Raw genomic sequence first — 27684 nt, 5'->3', positions numbered from 1 at the left:
GTTACCCTGCCTTCCGCTCCTTTTGTTCTGTTTTCTCTCCTCCCACCTCACCTGTGACCCCCAGACACCGGCTGCTCCGCGTTACCCTGCCTTCAGCTCCTTTTGTTCTGTTTTCTCTCCTCCCACCTCACCTGTGACCCCCAGACACCGGCTGCTCCGCGTTACCCTGCCTTCCGCTCCTTTTGTTCTGTTTTCTCTCCTCCCACCTCACCTGTGACCCCCAGACACCGGCTGCTCCGCGTTACCCTGCCTTCCGCTCCTTTTGTTCTGTTTTCTCTCCTCCCACCTCACCTGTGACCCCCAGACACCGGCGGCTTCACGTTACCCTGCCTTCCGCTCCTTTTGTTCTGTTTTCTCTCCTCCCACCTCACCTGTGACCCCCCAGACACCGGCTGCTCCGCGTTACCCTGCCTTCTGCTCCTACTCCTGCTCTCCTCCTACCTCATCTGGGAACAGACAGCAGTGTCTCCCTCATGTCTCCTGTCTCTCACACCCAGTAGACGCCAGTGTACAGTGTGGAATACCCAGTAATACTGACCTCAGTATCTCCAGTTTACAGTGTGAATCCCTCAGTCCAGCAGAGAGCTGCTTCACTCCTGAATCTTGTAGATTATTATCACTCAGGTCCAGCTCTCTCAGGGTTGAAGAGTTTGATCTTAGAGCTGAAGTCAACACTTCACAGTGTTTATCTATGAGATCACAGCTGTTCAGCCTAGAAAAGAAAACACTTTAAGACACAGACACATACAGATCCAATACTTTAGCTAAATACAAAACATTACAATAAGCATTTGTCTTCAATATAATTAGCAGCACAGCTTACATTTCAAAATGAATTACAGTCTGCAGAGTTTCCTGTGCATCCTGACAATTTGCTGCAGTCAGATGATCACTAATTGTGGGTCAGTGCATCTTAGCTCAAAACAGAATATATAGGAACATATAGGAACACATGGACAGCAAGATGGATGTGAACCTCCCATAACAGTCAGACCAGTGCTTCCAGTGCAGTCCTTAGCCATCTCTCTGCCAGGTGTCCCTACACTCGACACGTATCACTGAAAGGAGGAGATGTGAACGTCCCCAGCAGATAATGCAGCAGCAACTGGCACTTGGATTCCTGATCCCATGAGTAAAATCCTTTATGCCTGTATTGTTATACCTGGGATCATGTCAAATCACCAGTTAGGTCTGAGTGATATGAGGATATTATCGGTAATCAGCGTAATCAGACAAGTATCCGGGGTTGATATCTGACAGTGATTAACCAGCGATTATCGCCTTTGCTGGGGAAACACGCTTAGGCTACATACAAAGCAAGATAACAGAAGGATTCATGATTTGCTTTCAGTTCAGCCCTCTAGCCTAAGATTCTGATGCAGTAGAACAGAAACATTGCTATTATAGTGCAGAATTTCACAAGCATTGTCCCTCACAGTAACTGTGCATTCGCCATTCCTGTAAGTTCAGTATTGTCACATCACCAGCTTCTATCTTTGAGTCAGCAGCCAGAATGTCAGCCATTCAAGTGCAGCTTTCTGGTGGGAATTTTGAGCTTCCCAACTTCATCTCCTACCCAGAGGAAGCCAGTGCAGGGATGTGAGAGCAGGTGTGATGAAATCCCTGTGCCTGTTGCGTGTTAACACTCCGCCAGCGGCATTCTGGGCATTACAGTAATCTATTCTATTAGGAACAAAAGCAGATATTATTTTTCCATAGCCAGCATATGACAGCAGACCCCATAACTTATGTGGTGGGATGAACAAAACAAGACAATTAAATGAATCTACACCAGCTGATTACAGCATAACCCTCGACCAGATGGCCAAGGTGCTGATGTTGCTGCAATATTTCAGTCTAACCTTGAAGTGTCTGAGAAAAGTGCTTATAGCTTTAGAAAAGCGCTTTGAGACAATGTAATGTTGTGAAAAACTATACAAATAAAACTGAATTGAAACTGAATTCTGTGTTTGGGGGGGGGACTCAAAATTATTTATTGCGATATTTTTAAATTAAAATGACACATATACATTTTTTTATTTATCGCCCAGCCCTTATCAACAATACACTAATCAGAAAGCTATCAATCCAGTGAAACAGACTTCTAGAAGAAATGTTTGTTTGAACGATTTATGAATAATAATGCTTCATTCATTCCCATGGGGAAATTGTCTTTTCACCCCTCCCATATTGCTCTCCAAGAGACACACTGACACATATAAAGGTGAGAGGAAGTTTGGGGGTCACAGCGCAGGGTCGGCCAGCATCCAGCCCCCTGCAGCTCAAGGACCCAGTGAAAACATCACTCTGCTGGTCAGGAGATCTGAACCAGCAACCTGCATCTTTGGTTATTTATTACAGAAAGGATGGTCATGGAAATCTTGTCTGTTTTGTTTTTGCTACATCACTACCTTCAGTTAATATCCATCCATCACTATAACCATTTAATCCCAACTGGGTTCACCAGAGTCTATCCAGGAACAAGGGGTGCTGGCAGAAATCAACACGCCAAAGGGCCAACTTAGACTCAACCAACCTGCGCTGCAAGCTTTTGGGAGGAAACCAGAGTCCCCAGCAAAAATCCATGCATGTGAACTGCACACAGAAAGGTTAGGATGCTGTGCCTGTGATCAGAAGGCAGACTGGATGGGAACGGAAACCTCACTTTTTTGTTTGTTACTGCATCACTACCTTCAGTCATTATAAAGTCTGTGGTCCAGAAGATCAAAAAAAAAACACTCCAGGAATTAACCCATGAGGAAAAATATATAATAAATTCCAAACAACATTCATGTATTACTGCCAGACCAGACATGACTTCCCATCCCCACGTCACTTACAGAGCCGTCCTGGAGTTCTTGACCACAGGCAGCAGCCTCCAGTGCTCTTCACCTAATCCAATGTATTTTTTCAGATCAAACACATCCAGCTCCTCATCTGACATCAGCATCACAAAGGCCAGAGCTGAGTATTGATCAGGTAAGAGGTCTTCTTCTGAAAGCCTTCCTGAATTCAGGTATCTTTGTACTTCCTCTACTAGTGAATTGTCACCTAGTTCAATCAGACAGTGGAACAGGTTGATGGTCCTTTCTGGAGATAAATACTCCTGTATTTTCCACTTGATGTACTGAGCCAGTGATTTGGTGGCACCCCATCCTGAGTTATTCCCTGTCATGCGCACGGAGCTTTGGGGATAAGCTTCAGACCCCAGCGGCCCTGAGGACACGGGGGGACAGACACTGGATGGAAATACGCATTGGTCCATGTCCTTAATGGAATCTGAGCTGATTCCTGTCTCTCCCAGTAGTTTTTGTAACAGGACCTTACTGGAGCCTGTTGAGAGGCCCAGTAGGAAGCGGAGGTAGAGGTCCAAGTGTCCATTCTTGCTCTTTAAGGCCTGATCCACTGCAGTCTCCAGCAGGTCAGCTGATGAGTTTGACAGAAACACATATAAAGCAGCGAGATACTCCTGGATGCTCAGATGCACAAAGCAGTACACCTTATCCTCATACAGCCCATATTCCTCCTTAAAGACTTCTGTACACACTCCAGAGTAAACTGAAGCTTCAGTGACATCAATGCCATTCTCTGTCAGATCTTGCTCATAAAATATGAGATTGCCTTTCTCAAGGTTGTCAAAAGCCAGTTTACCAAGTTTCAAAAGGAATTCCTTGCTGTATTCCTTAAGTTTGGTTTCATCGTTTTCCATATATTTGTCATTTTTTAAACTCGCCTGAAAGATCAGGAAGTGTGTGTACATTTCAGTGAGAGTCCTTGGAATTTCTCCCCTGTCAGTCTCACTAAAAAGCCTCTCAAGGACAGTGGCTGAAATCCAGCAGAACACAGGTATGTGGCACATGATGAAGAGGCTCCTTGATGATTTCACATGTGTGATAATCCTGCTGGCCAGGCTCTGATCACTAAATCTCCTCCTGAAATACTCCTCCTTCTGGGCATCACTGAACCCTCGTATCTCGGTCACTCGGTGGATGCAGTCAGGAGGTATCTGATTGGCTGCTGCGGGCCGGGAGGTTATCCAGAGGAGAGCGGATGGAAGCAGATTCCCCTTAATGAGGTTAGTCAACAGCACATCCAGTGACATTTGCTTTGTTACATCAAACCAGCTCTCATTGTTCTGAAAATCTAAAGGAAGGCGACACTCATCCAGACCATCAAAGATGAACAAGACTTTGTACCTAAACAGCTCAGTGGATTGAAATGATTTCAGTTCTGGGACAAAGTGGTGAAGCAGTTCAATCAGACTGTATTCACCCTTAATCATATTCAGGTTCCGGAAAGGAAGAGCAAATATGAAGTGAACATCCTGGTTTGCTTTTCCTTCTGCCCAGTCGAGAATAAATTTCTGCACAGAGACTGTTTTCCCGATACCTGCCACCCCTTTAGTGAGTACAGTTCTGATAGGTGTCTCACGCCCACATAAGGGTTTAAATATATCATTGCACTTGACTGTAGTATCTTCTCTTTGCCTTTTCTTGGATGCTGTTTCAATCTGTCTCACTTCATGTTCATCATTGACTCCTCCAGTCCCACCTTCAGTTATGTAGAGTTCTGTGTAAATCTCACTGAGAAGTGTTGGCTGTCCTTCCTTAGCTTTCCCTTCAAATACACACTCACATTTCTGCTTCAGGTTACTTTTGATTCTGTGCAAATATTGCAGTATGAGCTGTCCTGAAAAGAAATGAGAGGAAAATGCACTAATTCTCACCGTGATCCTGACTGGTATGAGAATAATATTTTCCAAAAACACACTTTTTTTTTATAGACGTACAAATCTAGATATTTCACTGTGACAAATGTGAAGCTCAAAGTTTTATCATGCATATTTTACTGGATGACAATATGCAGGCATAAGCCTCAGGCAGCTAAAGAAAATGTTAAAGCCATTAATCTGAGTAGTAAGTGTATATTAAAAAAAAAAATCTGCGAGTCCACGGCTGGCATGTGGCCAGAGGCCTGTCGCTGACAGAGCAGGCCGCTCCATTGATATGCAAAGCAGAGACTTTGCGAGCAGGGGGGGAGGTGGAAGGGGGGTGTGTTCACTGTTTACCAGCTGGATCGGAAGGTAAGCTTGAGTACATTGGAGGCTCCATTGACGCGTCACTCTTCATGGAAACACAGCTGGGTACAGGGGAGTCTGCTCTCTCCATCAGGACACTGTGGGCAGTGAGAGGAAAAAAACCCTCATGGTATAAATATAATTCATTAAATGGGGACAGCATCACACTGCTGGGTACAGGGGAGTCTGCTCTCTTCATCAGGACACTGTGTGCAGTGAGAGGAAACAAACCCTCATGGTATAAATATAATTCATACAATGAGGACGGCATCACACTGCTGGGTACAGGGGAGTCTGCTCTCTCCATCAGGACACTGTGGGCAGTGAGAGGAAAAAAACCCTCATGGTATGAATATAATTCATTAAATGGGGATAGCATCACACTGCTGGGTACAGGGGAGTCTGCTCTCTTCATCAGGACACTGTGGGCAGTGAGAGGAAACAAACCCTCATGGTATAAATATAATTCATACAATGGGGACGGCATCACACTGCTATGTACAGGGGAGTCTGCTCTCTCCATCAGGACACTGTGGGCAGTGAGAGGAAACAAACCCTCATGGTATGAATATAATTCATACAATGGGGACGGCATCACACTGCTATGTACAGGGGAGTCTGCTCTCTCCATCAGGACACTGTGGGCAGTGAGAGGAAACAAACCCTCATGGTATAAATATAATTCATACAGTGGGGACGGCATCACACTGCTGGGTACAGGGGAGTCTGCTCTCTTCATCAGGACACTGTGGGCAGTGAGAGGAAACAAACCCTCATGGTATAAATATAATTCATACAATGGGGACGGCATCACACTGCTGGGTACAGGGGAGTCTGCTCTCTTCATCAGGACACTGTGGGCAGTGAGAGGAAACAAACCCTCATGGTATAAATATAATTCATACAATGGGGACGGCATCACACTGCTGGGTACAGGGGAGTCTGCTCTCTCCATCAGGACACTGTGGGCAGTGAGAGGAAACAAACCCTCATGGTATAAATATAATTCATACAGTGGGGACGGCATCACACTGCTGGGTACAGGGGAGTCTGCTCTCTTCATCAGGACACTGTGGGCAGTGAGAGGAAACAAACCCTCATGGTATAAATATAATTCATACAATGGGGACAGCATCACACTGCTGTTTATCCTTCTGCTCTGCCGTCATGTACTTTGATTTGCTGTGAGGCTCTTCATGTAAACAGACTAGTTCACAATCAGCTATAATGTGAAATAAATTCTCACCTGAAAATTAGATTCCTATATGAAAGGTTTAGTTTCATTGTTCGAAACCTCCACAACTAGACTTGACTGATGTTACTTATTACCTGTTTATATATTTATTTGTTTGTTTACTTTTGTTATGTGGCCATTTTGTATAGGAGGGATGATCTGCTGCTGGCCTCTAGTATAAAATAACTGGCTGATTGTGGAAGAAAAAGGCGAAGAAAGAAGATGGCGAGGTCTTTTTATGAAGCTACACATATTACAGTGCTGCCCACTGACCAGCCCTAGCTAGGAGCCCAGGTTACTTTATGTTATGGCCTGACTATAGACCCAGAGAGACATGTATGCTAGTGGGCTGTAACACTGTTACCTCTCAGTGCTCTTTCTCTTACACCCCACAGGGGGGGGGGGGCATTTCATATCTTGCACTATAAATGTTGGGACTCACAGCCACTGCTGTTCCGAACCCCCAGTGCACTGGCCCCACTGGCCCGGTCCATAACCCAGCCGAGGCTCCAGGGGGCGCTATCTTGGGGCACCTTCAGCCACCGGCTCTTTCCCCCACCGTGAGCTAAGAAGCGCTACTGGGGATCTTTCCTGCCTGCTGCCGTTAGACACCACAATGCCTGCTGTCCATGTGCAGCCCCCACAGCCAGCCTTAACGCCCCATTTTTTATGTGATAAAAGCTGCTCTCTGTTTTAATTCATGTAAATCACATCCATTTTAATGGAAATTTATTTCCTGAGCGATATTCCATTTTCAGGAATGTTTTCTTTGTGTATTGTGTACTTCTTAAAATTGTTATCCTACAGAAATTTAGTTTACTTCTATAAATGTTTACTTATTTGCACTATATCTGCTGTCTTTGCACGTTGTCTTTAATTACATTGTATGTTTGTATCTGTGCACTTTGCTGCTGTACGCAAGATAATTTACCCCTGGGATCAACAAATCATCTTATTTTATACTCAGGGGATGAGAACCACTACAGCGTCACATTTATTATGATCTGAATCAGTAAGTATTTAATTGTCACCTTTGGCAAAGAAACCAATAGTCCTCTTTTTTGTCTGATGATAGTAGTTTATTATCTAAGCCACACAGATACATTAAACATGTTAAACTGAAGCCTTAGTGTGAGCGTGATGTAATGAGTCCATGAGAAAACATTTATTTGTGATCAAAACAGAAGCGTTTGTCTCAAAAATCGACAATCTATTGTTGAATCATTCTTTAATGGATATGCAGCAGGGAACAGGGAAAACTGCTTTTCTCAAGCTCTGTGCTGAATTTCGAAATGCACTTTGCAGTTAAATAACTTCCCATTCCAGCTCGCAGGAAGTCAGGTTTTACAGTAATGCTCATCCATTTACCTCAGGGGTTATTTATATAGAACACAGACAAAACTCTAGGCTAAATTCTAAAAGGTGATGGAATCTGTTAAAGGGAGAAATTAATGCATTTATTGTGTGTTTTTTCCTCATAGATTGTATGTGTCTCTGTGCCATTTGACTGAGAGCCTGAGTGTTTTAAACAGTGTTTGTTTAAATGCACATTTACCTTTGATCAGTAGGAAAAGGTTCCTCTCTGAAGTTCTTTGGGGGGTCCATTGACCTGTCACTCTTCAGGGAAGCACAGCTGGGTACAGGGGAGTCTGCTCTCTTCATCAGGACACTGTGGGCAGTGAGAGGAAAAAAACCCTCATGGTATAAATATAATTCATACAGTGGGGACGGCATCACACTGCTGGGTACAGGGGAGTCTGCTCTCTTCATCAGGACACTGTGGGCAGTGAGAGGAAACAAACCCTCATGGTATAAATATAATTCATACAATGGGGACGGCATCACACTGCTGGGTACAGGGGAGTCTGCTCTCTTCATCAGGACACTGTGGGCAGTGAGAGGAAACAAACCCTCATGGTATAAATATAATTCATACAATGGGGACGGCATCACACTGCTGGGTACAGGGGAGTCTGCTCTCTCCATCAGGACACTGTGGGCAGTGAGAGGAAACAAACCCTCATGGTATAAATATAATTCATACAGTGGGGACGGCATCACACTGCTGGGTACAGGGGAGTCTGCTCTCTTCATCAGGACACTGTGGGCAGTGAGAGGAAACAAACCCTCATGGTATAAATATAATTCATACAATGGGGACAGCATCACACTGCTGTTTATCCTTCTGCTCTGCCGTCATGTACTTTGATTTGCTGTGAGGCTCTTCATGTAAACAGACTAGTTCACAATCAGCTATAATGTGAAATAAATTCTCACCTGAAAATTAGATTCCTATATGAAAGGTTTAGTTTCATTGTTCGAAACCTCCACAACTAGACTTGACTGATGTTACTTATTACCTGTTTATATATTTATTTGTTTGTTTACTTTTGTTATGTGGCCATTTTGTATAGGAGGGATGATCTGCTGCTGGCCTCTAGTATAAAATAACTGGCTGATTGTGGAAGAAAAAGGCGAAGAAAGAAGATGGCGAGGTCTTTTTATGAAGCTACACATATTACAGTGCTGCCCACTGACCAGCCCTAGCTAGGAGCCCAGGTTACTTTATGTTATGGCCTGACTATAGACCCAGAGAGACATGTATGCTAGTGGGCTGTAACACTGTTACCTCTCAGTGCTCTTTCTCTTACACCCCACAGGGGGGGGGGGGGCATTTCATATCTTGCACTATAAATGTTGGGACTCACAGCCACTGCTGTTCCGAACCCCCAGTGCACTGGCCCCACTGGCCCGGTCCATAACCCAGCCGAGGCTCCAGGGGGCGCTATCTTGGGGCACCTTCAGCCACCGGCTCTTTCCCCCACCGTGAGCTAAGAAGCGCTACTGGGGATCTTTCCTGCCTGCTGCCGTTAGACACCACAATGCCTGCTGTCCATGTGCAGCCCCCACAGCCAGCCTTAACGCCCCATTTTTTATGTGATAAAAGCTGCTCTCTGTTTTAATTCATGTAAATCACATCCATTTTAATGGAAATTTATTTCCTGAGCGATATTCCATTTTCAGGAATGTTTTCTTTGTGTATTGTGTACTTCTTAAAATTGTTATCCTACAGAAATTTTGTTTACTTCTATAAATGTTTACTTATTTGCACTATATCTGCTGTCTTTGCACGTTGTCTTTAATTACATTGTATGTTTGTATCTGTGCACTTTGCTGCTGTACGCAAGATAATTTACCCCTGGGATCAACAAATCATCTTATTTTATACTCAGGGGATGAGAACCACTACAGCGTCACATTTATTATGATCTGAATCAGTAAGTATTTAATTGTCACCTTTGGCAAAGAAACCAATAGTCCTCTTTTTTGTCTGATGATAGTAGTTTATTATCTAAGCCACACAGATACATTAAACATGTTAAACTGAAGCCTTAGTGTGAGCGTGATGTAATGAGTCCATGAGAAAACATTTATTTGTGATCAAAACAGAAGCGTTTGTCTCAAAAATCGACAATCTATTGTTGAATCATTCTTTAATGGATATGCAGCAGGGAACAGGGAAAACTGCTTTTCTCAAGCTCTGTGCTGAATTTCGAAATGCACTTTGCAGTTAAATAACTTCCCATTCCAGCTCGCAGGAAGTCAGGTTTTACAGTAATGCTCATCCATTTACCTCAGGGGTTATTTATATAGAACACAGACAAAACTCTAGGCTAAATTCTAAAAGGTGATGGAATCTGTTAAAGGGAGAAATTAATGCATTTATTGTGTGTTTTTTCCTCATAGATTGTATGTGTCTCTGTGCCATTTGACTGAGAGCCTGAGTGTTTTAAACAGTGTTTGTTTAAATGCACATTTACCTTTGATCAGTAGGAAAAGGTTCCTCTCTGAAGTTCTTTGGGGGGTCCATTGACCTGTCACTCTTCAGGGAAGCACAGCTGGGTACAGGGGAGTCTGCTCTCTTCATCAGGACACTGTGGGCAGTGAGAGGAAAAAAACCCTCATGGTATAAATATAATTCATACAGTGGGGACGGCATCACACTGCTGGGTACAGGGGAGTCTGCTCTCTTCATCAGGACACTGTGGGCAGTGAGAGGAAACAAACCCTCATGGTATAAATATAATTCATACAATGGGGACGGCATCACACTGCTGGGTACAGGGGAGTCTGCTCTCTTCATCAGGACACTGTGGGCAGTGAGAGGAAACAAACCCTCATGGTATAAATATAATTCATACAATGGGGACGGCATCACACTGCTGGGTACAGGGGAGTCTGCTCTCTCCATCAGGACACTGTGGGCAGTGAGAGGAAACAAACCCTCATGGTATAAATATAATTCATACAGTGGGGACGGCATCACACTGCTGGGTACAGGGGAGTCTGCTCTCTTCATCAGGACACTGTGGGCAGTGAGAGGAAACAAACCCTCATGGTATAAATATAATTCATACAATGGGGACAGCATCACACTGCTGTTTATCCTTCTGCTCTGCCGTCATGTACTTTGATTTGCTGTGAGGCTCTTCATGTAAACAGACTAGTTCACAATCAGCTATAATGTGAAATAAATTCTCACCTGAAAATTAGATTCCTATATGAAAGGTTTAGTTTCATTGTTCGAAACCTCCACAACTAGACTTGACTGATGTTACTTATTACCTGTTTATATATTTATTTGTTTGTTTACTTTTGTTATGTGGCCATTTTGTATAGGAGGGATGATCTGCTGCTGGCCTCTAGTATAAAATAACTGGCTGATTGTGGAAGAAAAAGGCGAAGAAAGAAGATGGCGAGGTCTTTTTATGAAGCTACACATATTACAGTGCTGCCCACTGACCAGCCCTAGCTAGGAGCCCAGGTTACTTTATGTTATGGCCTGACTATAGACCCAGAGAGACATGTATGCTAGTGGGCTGTAACACTGTTACCTCTCAGTGCTCTTTCTCTTACACCCCACAGGGGGGGGGGGGCATTTCATATCTTGCACTATAAATGTTGGGACTCACAGCCACTGCTGTTCCGAACCCCCAGTGCACTGGCCCCACTGGCCCGGTCCATAACCCAGCCGAGGCTCCAGGGGGCGCTATCTTGGGGCACCTTCAGCCACCGGCTCTTTCCCCCACCGTGAGCTAAGAAGCGCTACTGGGGATCTTTCCTGCCTGCTGCCGTTAGACACCACAATGCCTGCTGTCCATGTGCAGCCCCCACAGCCAGCCTTAACGCCCCATTTTTTATGTGATAAAAGCTGATCTCTGTTTTAATTCATGTAAATCACATCCATTTTAATGGAAATTTATTTCCTGAGCGATATTCCATTTTCAGGAATGTTTTCTTTGTGTATTGTGTACTTCTTAAAATTGTTATCCTACAGAAATTTTGTTTACTTCTATAAATGTTTACTTATTTGCACTATATCTGCTGTCTTTGCACGTTGTCTTTAATTACATTGTATGTTTGTATCTGTGCACTTTGCTGCTGTACGCAAGATAATTTACCCCTGGGATCAACAAATCATCTTATTTTATACTCAGGGGATGAGAACCACTACAGCGTCACATTTATTATGATCTGAATCAGTAAGTATTTAATTGTCACCTTTGGCAAAGAAACCAATAGTCCTCTTTTTTGTCTGATGATAGTAGTTTATTATCTAAGCCACACAGATACATTAAACATGTTAAACTGAAGCCTTAGTGTGAGCGTGATGTAATGAGTCCATGAGAAAACATTTATTTGTGATCAAAACAGAAGCGTTTGTCTCAAAAATCGACAATCTATTGTTGAATCATTCTTTAATGGATATGCAGCAGGGAACAGGGAAAACTGCTTTTCTCAAGCTCTGTGCTGAATTTCGAAATGCACTTTGCAGTTAAATAACTTCCCATTCCAGCTCGCAGGAAGTCAGGTTTTACAGTAATGCTCATCCATTTACCTCAGGGGTTATTTATATAGAACACAGACAAAACTCTAGGCTAAATTCTAAAAGGTGATGGAATCTGTTAAAGGGAGAAATTAATGCATTTATTGTGTGTTTTTTCCTCATAGATTGTATGTGTCTCTGTGCCATTTGACTGAGAGCCTGAGTGTTTTAAACAGTGTTTGTTTAAATGCACATTTACCTTTGATCAGTAGGAAAAGGTTCCTCTCTGAAGTTCTTTGGGGGGTCCATTGACCTGTCACTCTTCAGGGAAGCACAGCTGGGTACAGGGGAGTCTGCTCTCTTCATCAGGACACTGTGGGCAGTGAGAGGAAAAAAACCCTCATGGTATAAATATAATTCATACAGTGGGGACGGCATCACACTGCTGGGTACAGGGGAGTCTGCTCTCTTCATCAGGACACTGTGGGCAGTGAGAGGAAACAAACCCTCATGGTATAAATATAATTCATACAATGGGGACGGCATCACACTGCTGGGTACAGGGGAGTCTGCTCTCTTCATCAGGACACTGTGGGCAGTGAGAGGAAACAAACCCTCATGGTATAAATATAATTCATACAATGGGGACGGCATCACACTGCTGGGTACAGGGGAGTCTGCTCTCTCCATCAGGACACTGTGGGCAGTGAGAGGAAACAAACCCTCATGGTATAAATATAATTCATACAGTGGGGACGGCATCACACTGCTGGGTACAGGGGAGTCTGCTCTCTTCATCAGGACACTGTGGGCAGTGAGAGGAAACAAACCCTCATGGTATAAATATAATTCATACAATGGGGACAGCATCACACTGCTGTTTATCCTTCTGCTCTGCCGTCATGTACTTTGATTTGCTGTGAGGCTCTTCATGTAAACAGACTAGTTCACAATCAGCTATAATGTGAAATAAATTCTCACCTGAAAATTAGATTCCTATATGAAAGGTTTAGTTTCATTGTTCGAAACCTCCACAACTAGACTTGACTGATGTTACTTATTACCTGTTTATATATTTATTTGTTTGTTTACTTTTGTTATGTGGCCATTTTGTATAGGAGGGATGATCTGCTGCTGGCCTCTAGTATAAAATAACTGGCTGATTGTGGAAGAAAAAGGCGAAGAAAGAAGATGGCGAGGTCTTTTTATGAAGCTACACATATTACAGTGCTGCCCACTGACCAGCCCTAGCTAGGAGCCCAGGTTACTTTATGTTATGGCCTGACTATAGACCCAGAGAGACATGTATGCTAGTGGGCTGTAACACTGTTACCTCTCAGTGCTCTTTCTCTTACACCCCACAGGGGGGGGGGGGGGCATTTCATATCTTGCACTATAAATGTTGGGACTCACAGCCACTGCTGTTCCGAACCCCCAGTGCACTGGCCCCACTGGCCCGGTCCATAACCCAGCCGAGGCTCCAGGGGGCGCTATCTTGGGGCACCTTCAGCCACCGGCTCATTCCCCCACCGTGAGCTAAGAAGCGCTACTGGGGATCTTTCCTGCCTGCTGCCGTTAGACACCACAATGCCTGCTGTCCATGTGCAGCCCCCACAGCCAGCCTTAACGCCCCATTTTTTATGTGATAAAAGCTGCTCTCTGTTTTAATTCATGTAAATCACATCCATTTTAATGGAAATTTATTTCCTGAGCGATATTCCATTTTCAGGAATGTTTTCTTTGTGTATTGTGTACTTCTTAAAATTGTTATCCTACAGAAATTTTGTTTACTTCTATAAATGTTTACTTATTTGCACTATATCTGCTGTCTTTGCACGTTGTCTTTAATTACATTGTATGTTTGTATCTGTGCACTTTGCTGCTGTACGCAAGATAATTTACCCCTGGGATCAACAAATCATCTTATTTTATACTCAGGGGATGAGAACCACTACAGCGTCACATTTATTATGATCTGAATCAGTAAGTATTTAATTGTCACCTTTGGCAAAGAAACCAATAGTCCTCTTTTTTGTCTGATGATAGTAGTTTATTATCTAAGCCACACAGATACATTAAACATGTTAAACTGAAGCCTTAGTGTGAGCGTGATGTAATGAGTCCATGAGAAAACATTTATTTGTGATCAAAACAGAAGCGTTTGTCTCAAAAATCGACAATCTATTGTTGAATCATTCTTTAATGGATATGCAGCAGGGAACAGGGAAAACTGCTTTTCTCAAGCTCTGTGCTGAATTTCGAAATGCACTTTGCAGTTAAATAACTTCCCATTCCAGCTCGCAGGAAGTCAGGTTTTACAGTAATGCTCATCCATTTACCTCAGGGGTTATTTATATAGAACACAGACAAAACTCTAGGCTAAATTCTAAAAGGTGATGGAATCTGTTAAAGGGAGAAATTAATGCATTTATTGTGTGTTTTTTCCTCATAGATTGTATGTGTCTCTGTGCCATTTGACTGAGAGCCTGAGTGTTTTAAACAGTGTTTGTTTAAATGCACATTTACCTTTGATCAGTAGGAAAAGGTTCCTCTCTGAAGTTCTTTGGGGGGTCCATTGACCTGTCACTCTTCAGGGAAGCACAGCTGGGTACAGGGGAGTCTGCTCTCTTCATCAGGACACTGTGGGCAGTGAGAGGAAAAAAACCCTCATGGTATAAATATAATTCATACAGTGGGGACGGCATCACACTGCTGGGTACAGGGGAGTCTGCTCTCTTCATCAGGACACTGTGGGCAGTGAGAGGAAACAAACCCTCATGGTATAAATATAATTCATACAATGGGGACGGCATCACACTGCTGGGTACAGGGGAGTCTGCTCTCTTCATCAGGACACTGTGGGCAGTGAGAGGAAACAAACCCTCATGGTATAAATATAATTCATACAATGGGGACGGCATCACACTGCTGGGTACAGGGGAGTCTGCTCTCTCCATCAGGACACTGTGGGCAGTGAGAGGAAACAAACCCTCATGGTATAAATATAATTCATACAGTGGGGACGGCATCACACTGCTGGGTACAGGGGAGTCTGCTCTCTTCATCAGGACACTGTGGGCAGTGAGAGGAAACAAACCCTCATGGTATAAATATAATTCATACAATGGGGACAGCATCACACTGCTGTTTATCCTTCTGCTCTGCCGTCATGTACTTTGATTTGCTGTGAGGCTCTTCATGTAAACAGACTAGTTCACAATCAGCTATAATGTGAAATAAATTCTCACCTGAAAATTAGATTCCTATATGAAAGGTTTAGTTTCATTGTTCGAAACCTCCACAACTAGACTTGACTGATGTTACTTATTACCTGTTTATATATTTATTTGTTTGTTTACTTTTGTTATGTGGCCATTTTGTATAGGAGGGATGATCTGCTGCTGGCCTCTAGTATAAAATAACTGGCTGATTGTGGAAGAAAAAGGCGAAGAAAGAAGATGGCGAGGTCTTTTTATGAAGCTACACATATTACAGTGCTGCCCACTGACCAGCCCTAGCTAGGAGCCCAGGTTACTTTATGTTATGGCCTGACTATAGACCCAGAGAGACATGTATGCTAGTGGGCTGTAACACTGTTACCTCTCAGTGCTCTTTCTCTTACACCCCACAGGGGGGGGGGGGGCATTTCATATCTTGCACTATAAATGTTGGGACTCACAGCCACTGCTGTTCCGAACCCCCAGTGCACTGGCCCCACTGGCCCGGTCCATAACCCAGCCGAGGCTCCAGGGGGCGCTATCTTGGGGCACCTTCAGCCACCGGCTCTTTCCCCCACCGTGAGCTAAGAAGCGCTACTGGGGATCTTTCCTGCCTGCTGCCGTTAGACACCACAATGCCTGCTGTCCATGTGCAGCCCCCACAGCCAGCCTTAACGCCCCATTTTTTATGTGATAAAAGCTGATCTCTGTTTTAATTCATGTAAATCACATCCATTTTAATGGAAATTTATTTCCTGAGCGATATTCCATTTTCAGGAATGTTTTCTTTGTGTATTGTGTACTTCTTAAAATTGTTATCCTACAGAAATTTTGTTTACTTCTATAAATGTTTACTTATTTGCACTATATCTGCTGTCTTTGCACGTTGTCTTTAATTACATTGTATGTTTGTATCTGTGCACTTTGCTGCTGTACGCAAGATAATTTACCCCTGGGATCAACAAATCATCTTATTTTATACTCAGGGGATGAGAACCACTACAGCGTCACATTTATTATGATCTGAATCAGTAAGTATTTAATTGTCACCTTTGGCAAAGAAACCAATAGTCCTCTTTTTTGTCTGATGATAGTAGTTTATTATCTAAGCCACACAGATACATTAAACATGTTAAACTGAAGCCTTAGTGTGAGCGTGATGTAATGAGTCCATGAGAAAACATTTATTTGTGATCAAAACAGAAGCGTTTGTCTCAAAAATCGACAATCTATTGTTGAATCATTCTTTAATGGATATGCAGCAGGGAACAGGGAAAACTGCTTTTCTCAAGCTCTGTGCTGAATTTCGAAATGCACTTTGCAGTTAAATAACTTCCCATTCCAGCTCGCAGGAAGTCAGGTTTTACAGTAATGCTCATCCATTTACCTCAGGGGTTATTTATATAGAACACAGACAAAACTCTAGGCTAAATTCTAAAAGGTGATGGAATCTGTTAAAGGGAGAAATTAATGCATTTATTGTGTGTTTTTTCCTCATAGATTGTATGTGTCTCTGTGCCATTTGACTGAGAGCCTGAGTGTTTTAAACAGTGTTTGTTTAAATGCACATTTACCTTTGATCAGTAGGAAAAGGTTCCTCTCTGAAGTTCTTTGGGGGGTCCATTGACCTGTCACTCTTCAGGGAAGCACAGCTGGGTACAGGGGAGTCTGCTCTCTTCATCAGGACACTGTGGGCAGTGAGAGGAAAAAAACCCTCATGGTATAAATATAATTCATACAGTGGGGACGGCATCACACTGCTGGGTACAGGGGAGTCTGCTCTCTTCATCAGGACACTGTGGGCAGTGAGAGGAAACAAACCCTCATGGTATAAATATAATTCATACAATGGGGACGGCATCACACTGCTGGGTACAGGGGAGTCTGCTCTCTTCATCAGGACACTGTGGGCAGTGAGAGGAAACAAACCCTCATGGTATAAATATAATTCATACAATGGGGACGGCATCACACTGCTGGGTACAGGGGAGTCTGCTCTCTCCATCAGGACACTGTGGGCAGTGAGAGGAAACAAACCCTCATGGTATAAATATAATTCATACAGTGGGGACGGCATCACACTGCTGGGTACAGGGGAGTCTGCTCTCTTCATCAGGACACTGTGGGCAGTGAGAGGAAACAAACCCTCATGGTATAAATATAATTCATACAATGGGGACAGCATCACACTGCTGTTTATCCTTCTGCTCTGCCGTCATGTACTTTGATTTGCTGTGAGGCTCTTCATGTAAACAGACTAGTTCACAATCAGCTATAATGTGAAATAAATTCTCACCTGAAAATTAGATTCCTATATGAAAGGTTTAGTTTCATTGTTCGAAACCTCCACAACTAGACTTGACTGATGTTACTTATTACCTGTTTATATATTTATTTGTTTGTTTACTTTTGTTATGTGGCCATTTTGTATAGGAGGGATGATCTGCTGCTGGCCTCTAGTATAAAATAACTGGCTGATTGTGGAAGAAAAAGGCGAAGAAAGAAGATGGCGAGGTCTTTTTATGAAGCTACACATATTACAGTGCTGCCCACTGACCAGCCCTAGCTAGGAGCCCAGGTTACTTTATGTTATGGCCTGACTATAGACCCAGAGAGACATGTATGCTAGTGGGCTGTAACACTGTTACCTCTCAGTGCTCTTTCTCTTACACCCCACAGGGGGGGGGGGGCATTTCATATCTTGCACTATAAATGTTGGGACTCACAGCCACTGCTGTTCCGAACCCCCAGTGCACTGGCCCCACTGGCCCGGTCCATAACCCAGCCGAGGCTCCAGGGGGCGCTATCTTGGGGCACCTTCAGCCACCGGCTCTTTCCCCCACCGTGAGCTAAGAAGCGCTACTGGGGATCTTTCCTGCCTGCTGCCGTTAGACACCACAATGCCTGCTGTCCATGTGCAGCCCCCACAGCCAGCCTTAACGCCCCATTTTTTATGTGATAAAAGCTGATCTCTGTTTTAATTCATGTAAATCACATCCATTTTAATGGAAATTTATTTCCTGAGCGATATTCCATTTTCAGGAATGTTTTCTTTGTGTATTGTGTACTTCTTAAAATTGTTATCCTACAGAAATTTTGTTTACTTCTATAAATGTTTACTTATTTGCACTATATCTGCTGTCTTTGCACGTTGTCTTTAATTACATTGTATGTTTGTATCTGTGCACTTTGCTGCTGTACGCAAGATAATTTACCCCTGGGATCAACAAATCATCTTATTTTATACTCAGGGGATGAGAACCACTACAGCGTCACATTTATTATGATCTGAATCAGTAAGTATTTAATTGTCACCTTTGGCAAAGAAACCAATAGTCCTCTTTTTTGTCTGATGATAGTAGTTTATTATCTAAGCCACACAGATACATTAAACATGTTAAACTGAAGCCTTAGTGTGAGCGTGATGTAATGAGTCCATGAGAAAACATTTATTTGTGATCAAAACAGAAGCGTTTGTCTCAAAAATCGACAATCTATTGTTGAATCATTCTTTAATGGATATGCAGCAGGGAACAGGGAAAACTGCTTTTCTCAAGCTCTGTGCTGAATTTCTAAATGCACTTTGCAGTTAAATAACTTCCCATTCCAGCTCGCAGGAAGTCAGGTTTTACAGTAATGCTCATCCATTTACCTCAGGGGTTATTTATATAGAACACAGACAAAACTCTAGGCTAAATTCTAAAAGGTGATGGAATCTGTTAAAGGGAGAAATTAATGCATTTATTGTGTGTTTTTTCCTCATAGATTGTATGTGTCTCTGTGCCATTTGACTGAGAGCCTGAGTGTTTTAAACAGTGTTTGTTTAAATGCACATTTACCTTTGATCAGTAGGAAAAGGTTCCTCTCTGAAGTTCTTTGGGGGGTCCATTGACCTGTCACTCTTCAGGGAAGCACAGCTGGGTACAGGGGAGTCTGCTCTCTTCATCAGGACACTGTGGGCAGTGAGAGGAAAAAAACCCTCATGGTATAAATATAATTCATACAGTGGGGACGGCATCACACTGCTGGGTACAGGGGAGTCTGCTCTCTTCATCAGGACACTGTGGGCAGTGAGAGGAAACAAACCCTCATGGTATAAATATAATTCATACAATGGGGACGGCATCACACTGCTGGGTACAGGGGAGTCTGCTCTCTTCATCAGGACACTGTGGGCAGTGAGAGGAAACAAACCCTCATGGTATAAATATAATTCATACAATGGGGACGGCATCACACTGCTGGGTACAGGGGAGTCTGCTCTCTCCATCAGGACACTGTGGGCAGTGAGAGGAAACAAACCCTCATGGTATAAATATAATTCATACAGTGGGGACGGCATCACACTGCTGGGTACAGGGGAGTCTGCTCTCTTCATCAGGACACTGTGGGCAGTGAGAGGAAACAAACCCTCATGGTATAAATATAATTCATACAATGGGGACAGCATCACACTGCTGTTTATCCTTCTGCTCTGCCGTCATGTACTTTGATTTGCTGTGAGGCTCTTCATGTAAACAGACTAGTTCACAATCAGCTATAATGTGAAATAAATTCTCACCTGAAAATTAGATTCCTATATGAAAGGTTTAGTTTCATTGTTCGAAACCTCCACAACTAGACTTGACTGATGTTACTTATTACCTGTTTATATATTTATTTGTTTGTTTACTTTTGTTATGTGGCCATTTTGTATAGGAGGGATGATCTGCTGCTGGCCTCTAGTATAAAATAACTGGCTGATTGTGGAAGAAAAAGGCGAAGAAAGAAGATGGCGAGGTCTTTTTATGAAGCTACACATATTACAGTGCTGCCCACTGACCAGCCCTAGCTAGGAGCCCAGGTTACTTTATGTTATGGCCTGACTATAGACCCAGAGAGACATGTATGCTAGTGGGCTGTAACACTGTTACCTCTCAGTGCTCTTTCTCTTACACCCCACAGGGGGGGGGGGGGCATTTCATATCTTGCACTATAAATGTTGGGACTCACAGCCACTGCTGTTCCGAACCCCCAGTGCACTGGCCCCACTGGCCCGGTCCATAACCCAGCCGAGGCTCCAGGGGGCGCTATCTTGGGGCACCTTCAGCCACCGGCTCTTTCCCCCACCGTGAGCTAAGAAGCGCTACTGGGGATCTTTCCTGCCTGCTGCCGTTAGACACCACAATGCCTGCTGTCCATGTGCAGCCCCCACAGCCAGCCTTAACGCCCCATTTTTTATGTGATAAAAGCTGATCTCTGTTTTAATTCATGTAAATCACATCCATTTTAATGGAAATTTATTTCCTGAGCGATATTCCATTTTCAGGAATGTTTTCTTTGTGTATTGTGTACTTCTTAAAATTGTTATCCTACAGAAATTTTGTTTACTTCTATAAATGTTTACTTATTTGCACTATATCTGCTGTCTTTGCACGTTGTCTTTAATTACATTGTATGTTTGTATCTGTGCACTTTGCTGCTGTACGCAAGATAATTTACCCCTGGGATCAACAAATCATCTTATTTTATACTCAGGGGATGAGAACCACTACAGCGTCACATTTATTATGATCTGAATCAGTAAGTATTTAATTGTCACCTTTGGCAAAGAAACCAATAGTCCTCTTTTTTGTCTGATGATAGTAGTTTATTATCTAAGCCACACAGATACATTAAACATGTTAAACTGAAGCCTTAGTGTGAGCGTGATGTAATGAGTCCATGAGAAAACATTTATTTGTGATCAAAACAGAAGCGTTTGTCTCAAAAATCGACAATCTATTGTTGAATCATTCTTTAATGGATATGCAGCAGGGAACAGGGAAAACTGCTTTTCTCAAGCTCTGTGCTGAATTTCGAAATGCACTTTGCAGTTAAATAACTTCCCATTCCAGCTCGCAGGAAGTCAGGTTTTACAGTAATGCTCATCCATTTACCTCAGGGGTTATTTATATAGAACACAGACAAAACTCTAGGCTAAATTCTAAAAGGTGATGGAATCTGTTAAAGGGAGAAATTAATGCATTTATTGTGTGTTTTTTCCTCATAGATTGTATGTGTCTCTGTGCCATTTGACTGAGAGCCTGAGTGTTTTAAACAGTGTTTGTTTAAATGCACATTTACCTTTGATCAGTAGGAAAAGGTTCCTCTCTGAAGTTCTTTGGGGGGTCCATTGACCTGTCACTCTTCAGGGAAGCACAGCTGGGTACAGGGGAGTCTGCTCTCTTCATCAGGACACTGTGGGCAGTGAGAGGAAAAAAACCCTCATGGTATAAATATAATTCATATAATGGAGACGGTATCACACTGCTGGGTACAGGGGAGTCTGCTCTCTCCATCAGGACACTGTGAGCAGCGAGAGGAAACAAACCCTCATGGTATAAATATAATTCATACAATGGGGACGGCATCACACTGCTGGGTACAGGGGAGTCTGCTCTCTTCATCAGGACACTGTGGGCAGCGAGAGGAATCAAACCCTCATGGTATAAATATAATTCATACAATGGGGACGGCATCACACTGCTGGGTACAGGGGAGTCTGCTCTCTCCATCAGGACACTGTGAGCAGCGAGAGGAAACAAACCCTCATGGTATAAATATAATTCATACAATGGGGACGGCATCACACTGCTGTTTATCCTTCTGCTCTGCCTTTATGTACTTTGATATGCTGTGAGGCTCTTCATGTAAACAGACTAGTTCACAATCAGCTATACTGTGAAATAAATTCTCACCTGAAAATTAGATTCCTATATGAAAGGTTTAGTTTCATTGTTCAAAACCTCCACAACTAGACTTGACTGATGTTACTTTTTACCTGTTTATATATTTATTTGTTTGTTTACTTTTGTTATGTGGCCATTTTGTATAGGAGGCATGATCTGCTGCTGGCCTCTAGTATAAAATAACTGGCTGATTGTGGAAGAAAAAGGCGAAGAAAGAAGATGACAAGGTCTTATTATGAAGCTACCTGTATTACAGTGCTGCCCACTGAGCAGCCCTAGCTAGGAGCCCAGGTTACTTTATGTTATGTCCTGACTATAGACCCAGAGAGACATGCAGGCTAGTGGGCTGTAACACTGTTACCTCTCAGGGCTGTTTCTGTTACACCCCACAGGGGGGCGCATTTCAGAAGAAGCTCTTCTTTTTCTTCTCTCCTTCTCCATTTTTGTACTGATCCAGACCAGATGATTCCTGCTCGGGCCTCTGTGAACATGAAGGGTAAATAGATAGATAGATAAATACACAATATCAAGTACTCAGCACTTTTACATCCGTTATGTTCCATATGCAGTGTTACACATAGTAAAGAGATACACACGTGGAGAAACATTTGAATAAAATGCCGCTCACAACCCCACTAGGCTGGCCGGAATGATTGATGGAGTGGGCAGAGCTGTTAGCACTCAGACTGTGACTATTGATCGCAAATTGGATAACATCATGGAGAAGCTCACGGTTTTGCAAAGGTTTGGATGGCGGAGACCAGCGTCGACATTAGGGCAGCTTCTCGCCCGGAAACCCAAACAACCCTATCCTATCAGGTTTTGGCTCCCCCCAATCAGCACTGACCTCGGCCAAGACCGCTGCCGAAATAACAACTCCTCCGGAAGAACAAGGCAGTGAGACTCTCTTGCATTCCTCTCCCCCAATCCCAAGGACTCACCGCACCCTCCCCCATCCCACGCCTTCGCCGCTTCATACCCCCAGCGTGAACAGGCGGGTCTGTGACCAGCGCCCTCGTGGCTGCAGGACCGGATGGCTGTCTGTCTATGCTGGACTACCTCCACCTCCCCATTCCCTCACCTGTTGCAAGTTGTGTCGTTTTATGTTGTAAGGCGTAGTGACCATGTGCTTATGTTGCTGAGGTGTTTTTTTTTCGGTTCCTACAACGTCCTCCCCACTGGAGAACAGTCTGGGGGCTGTTTTTTTATTCTCCTCCTCTCTCCTCATGTTATTCTGTTTCTTTCTTCTCTCTGTTTGCCCCTGTCTCCCGACCGGTCTACCCCCTACTGTGACGTTTGTGTATATGTATGGTCGGGTTGATGGCCAGTTTTTTCGCTGGTAGTTGTGACTAGTGACATGGTGTATTGCAACAGCAATAAAGGGTTTCATCAATCAATCAATCAATCAAATCAAAATGTGTTGGTACCCTTACAGCTCATTGAAACAATGCTTCATTTCTCCTGAAAAGTGATTCAATTAAAAGCAATTGTCTAACGTATACCTGCATGCCTTTAGTATGCGATTAAACCAATAAAATTGTGAAAAGATACGATTTGTTGTTTATTTCTCAAAGATATATTAACATAGTATGGACATTATAGTCATGTATAATGCATTATTATACATGCATTATTATTCAACATGCATTATAGCCATTTCCCAAAACCACAGTCCAAATGAACGTTCACAAATACTGTGGTTAAGTTACGTAGTTCGAACTACACTTCTCGAGCTAAGCTGAAGATTAGTTCCGGGTAAATACATCAGCGATGGTGGAAAATGCAGTCTAAAAAGGGTATAGTCATCATCTAAGTAAGAAATGTAATAATCTTTAATACCTAATAAGGAATAATTTAGCTCTACGATCACATATAATGTTAAGTTGTCTGAAAATGTAGTTTGAAACATAATTGTTGTGTGGGTCTCTGGTCATAAGTATGGTAACTGTCTGTAGTGAGCAACAGGGTGAATTCTCAGACTGCAAAGTATTGTATTAGCACAGGGGTTTTTATCCAGAAAAGGCCGTTAGCCATGCAGCTTTTCACTGCAACTCGGTACGTGGAGTAGTCCGTAGAAGACTGAAGAGTTCGCACATATGCGTTTGAGCAACTGATCAGACAGTCATCCCAAAAAAACCTGCAAACACACCCGCCCTTTCTGGATAAGACTGCCCACCCCTGTAGTAGCATATGCAGTTAGTGTATATTGCTCAGTAAAGGATGTTGTACCCAGTGGTCATCGTGCCATTTGGTACACGTCGCCAAAAATAGTGACAAAAATTTGAGAAATAATAAAAAAAAATACAAAAATAAAAAGAAAAGAATAAAACCCAAAATTAATTATTCATATTATTGGTGTTATGTGACTGACAATAGATAACATTATATATGTGTGTGTGTGAGTTTTTGACCGGCCTTGAAAATTAGACCACTGATATTACAAAGTTTCTTAGTTTTTGCGCACGACTCGCCGCGAGTCTGACCAATCAGCACAGGAACCACTGTAGTTCGAACTACGGTGATCCCAACTAACTAACGTGGTTCAAACTACTGTGCAACGATGGTTTTGAGAAACAGTCATACTTCGGATGTTGGTTATTTGAACTACCATAATACGATGCATTGTTAATGCTAACTTCCGTCGTTGTTTGGGAAACGCACTCCAGGACTGGAGATGGAGACCCCTGCTGTACGCACTGCGTGACATAATAATGGAAACAAAAGATCTGAAGAATCACTTATTGTCACACTCCATCTAACAAAAGTATCGTTATCAAAATAACCTTGGACCCATGTCCAGCCATCCAGAGAGCTGACACTTTGGGGATCCACAGACCCCAAATTTGCATTTTTTTAAATCAACATTAACCCCAGTTTTCTCCAAAACTGCAGGTTTTTTTCCTAAAAACTTCACATACATTTGACCTTATTTATCAAGAAAAATAAGCAGTGTCCAAGTCGATGGACCAAATCCCTATTTCTAGGGAACGTTTTGGCTTCAGAAGACGTTCTAACAGTCCTTAAATACCTGAATAGTTTGATACTTAAATAGTTTGACACGGCTGACTCAGATCGGCAGCGCATGCGTGACTGAAATCCAGGGGCGACTCCCCCATCAATATAGAAGTAAAGTTTGTGTCTCTAAAATCCAACCATGTGTTTATATTCCAGTAAAATGTGTGACCCTCTGTATTTGCATATACAAACACACACACACGCACATATATACGTAGATATATTCAACTTATTTTTATACAGCGTCTTTCACAACAGAGTCGTCCAAAGGCGTTTTACATGGATGTATTTTGGATATATATGTATGTGTGTGTAAATATATATGTTCGCGTGTGTGTGCGATAAACACACACCACCTCCTGTTAATCATCGGCGCTGTTGGTAGATTTTGACTTATTGTTTACCGACTATTAAAATCAGACTTGCGTACTATTTGCTATAAACAGTTTAAATACGACTGCAAAGTATGACTACAACTAATCAACACCTTTTAGATTGCAGAACACAGAATAGATCCGTGGTAAAACCGTGATTTAATAAAATGTTAAGTCATGAGTTTAACCCGGATGTTTTGGCACGATAGCAATTATCCTTAGCACTTAAAAAAAGTATATAACTTGAAAATATTACAGCCTAGCCCCCCCCGGTTCATGTTTATACAACTCAGTACATTAGGCGAATTCACGGCTGCGCGTTAGTAATTAAATATTATTGATGTTAATTCGAAAACTCATCTGTGACGCAGTAACTTATTATACTGCACGGACGTATATTAAATCCCACTATATAAGTAGCTGTGCTAAATATGCTTATTATATTATTAGTTTTATCTGTCGAGCAAAATCTTACCTTGAAACGCAGAATATTTTTATATTATTCCAGAATCATATTCATGTTTCTTGATAAAATGGAGACTCTGCCTTTATCCCTTTAAGTGCCTGCTTGACCAAACGGTAGACCATTTAAATGACGACGCCACATACATATATATACATACATACATACATACACGTAGATATATTCAACTTATTTTCATATAGCACCTTCCACAACAGAGTCATCACAAAGCGCTTTACATGGATGGGTTTTGTGTGTATATATATATATATATATATATATATATGTGTGAGTGTGATAAACACACCGCCTCCTGTTATTCAGCTGCGATGTGGGTAGAATTTGACTTATTTGTTTACCGGTTATTAAAATTAGACTTGCATAATATTTGCTATAAATAGTTTAAATACGACTGTAAAGTATGACTACAACTAATCAACACCTTTCAGATTGGAGAACACAGAACAGATCCGTGGTAAAACCGTGATTTAATAAAATGTTAAGTCATGAGTTTAACCCGGATGTTAGCAATTATCCTTAGCACTTAAAAAAAAGAAAAACTTAATATAACTTCAAAATATTACAGCACCGTATATTAGGCGAACTCACGGCTGCGTGTTAGTAATTAAATATTATTGATGTTAATTCGAAAACTCCTCTGTGACGCAGTAACTTATTGTACTGTACGCACGTATATTAAGTCACACTATAAGTAGGCTGTGTTAAATATTCTTATTATATTATTAGTTTTATCTGTCGAGTATAATCTTACCTTGAAACGCAGAATATCTGTATATTATTCCAGAATCATATTCATCTTTCTTGATAAAATGGCGATTCTGCCTTTATCCCTTGAAATGCCTGCTAAACCAAATGGTAGACCCTTTAAATGCCCTGCGTTACAATACTGGGCTGGATATTCAGTTCCGTACTTGGAGAGCATGCAGTACTCATGCAATACAACAGATGGTGCTGTGGTGCGAAAACAGAGGCACCATTTCAGCGAGCTCAAGCGTAGATGAAGAATTTTGAAGACTCTTTCTAAGTTGTCTGATATACCGTAAGCGGGTTTGAAAGTAAGCGGATATTTTCGATAAAATATAACATTTAGAGGGGTTATGTAAGCGAATGGTTAACAATAAATCCCCCCTCCAAAAAATGAAGATGCAGAATTTAAAAAAAAAAAAAACGCTGTGCTAAATGGTAGAGATGCCAGTTTATGGGTAATTATTTTACTACAAATGCTATCAAAAATATCTAAGGATAGCAGTGTGAATTCATTATAATATAATGCACTGAGTTCATTGTAATATAATGCAATATAATAATTATTGCAATATTTTTAGATATTTCATGAAAAGCATCAAAGTGTGTGGTGTATATATTATATATTATGTAGATGGACGCCAGGACATTCTATGGCAAAAGGCCATAGAATCACGAAATATGATATGCTTTAACACCTATACAAGGTGAGGGAAGGAGCATGCATTGATTACAGCGCATTGCTGCTCGCACCACATGACAAACAACCTCAGGGATGAGAACCCGAGTGCAGCCGTGTGGCTGGTGATACCTCAGCACAACGCTAGTCCACATGGACCAGTGTGAGTTTCTTCCAGTGGCTGGAGTGCCAATCCTGCCACCAACCCCCAAGTTATTCCCTGTAAGTTGGAGGACCCCCTTATAGGGCTGGATGTAGATTAACATCACACCCAGGAAGAAGCAATTGCAGGTTAAGGGCCTTGCTCAAGGGCCCAACGGGG

At 42.4% G+C, this 27684-nt stretch overlaps 2 protein-coding genes across 2 annotated transcripts in view; both read right to left on the bottom strand.

The window, feature by feature from the left end:
* The window catches only part of LOC125725331 (NACHT, LRR and PYD domains-containing protein 12-like), a 322258-nt gene that overhangs the window by 4381 nt on the left and 290193 nt on the right, over nucleotides 1–27684 (bottom strand). The gene's annotated exons all lie outside the window — the stretch shown is intronic.
* On the bottom strand, nucleotides 371–26837 carry LOC125725339 (protein NLRC3-like). Its single transcript, XM_049002201.1, has 7 exons — nucleotides 26691–26837; nucleotides 22428–22547; nucleotides 12398–12511; nucleotides 5069–5175; nucleotides 2841–4689; nucleotides 539–712; nucleotides 371–446 (listed from the first exon to the last, which is right to left on the bottom strand). The coding sequence occupies exons 2-7, from the start codon at nucleotides 22505–22507 to the stop codon at nucleotides 443–445; spliced, it is 2328 nt and encodes a 775-aa protein (XP_048858158.1). The 5' UTR covers nucleotides 22508–22547; nucleotides 26691–26837; the 3' UTR covers nucleotides 371–442.

This window comes from Brienomyrus brachyistius, unplaced genomic scaffold, assembly GCF_023856365.1.
Source record: "Brienomyrus brachyistius isolate T26 unplaced genomic scaffold, BBRACH_0.4 scaffold65, whole genome shotgun sequence".
Classification (NCBI taxonomy): domain Eukaryota; kingdom Metazoa; phylum Chordata; class Actinopteri; order Osteoglossiformes; family Mormyridae; genus Brienomyrus; species Brienomyrus brachyistius.
Note: the sequence above shows the minus strand (reverse complement) of the source record. Positions and strands in the feature narration are given on the sequence as shown.

Coding starts and splice junctions, on each gene's coding strand:
- LOC125725339 (XM_049002201.1), bottom strand. CDS start 22,507: ATGGAGAAGGAGAGAAGAAAAAGAAGAGCTTCTTCTGAAATGCGCCCC. Junction 12,512..22,427: donor AACAGAAACAGCCCTGAGAG/GTAACAGTGTTA, acceptor CACTGCCCACAG/TGTCCTGATGAAGAGAGCAG. Junction 713..2,840: donor AAGAACTCCAGGACGGCTCT/GTAAGTGACGTG, acceptor TTTCTTTTCTAG/GCTGAACAGCTGTGATCTCA.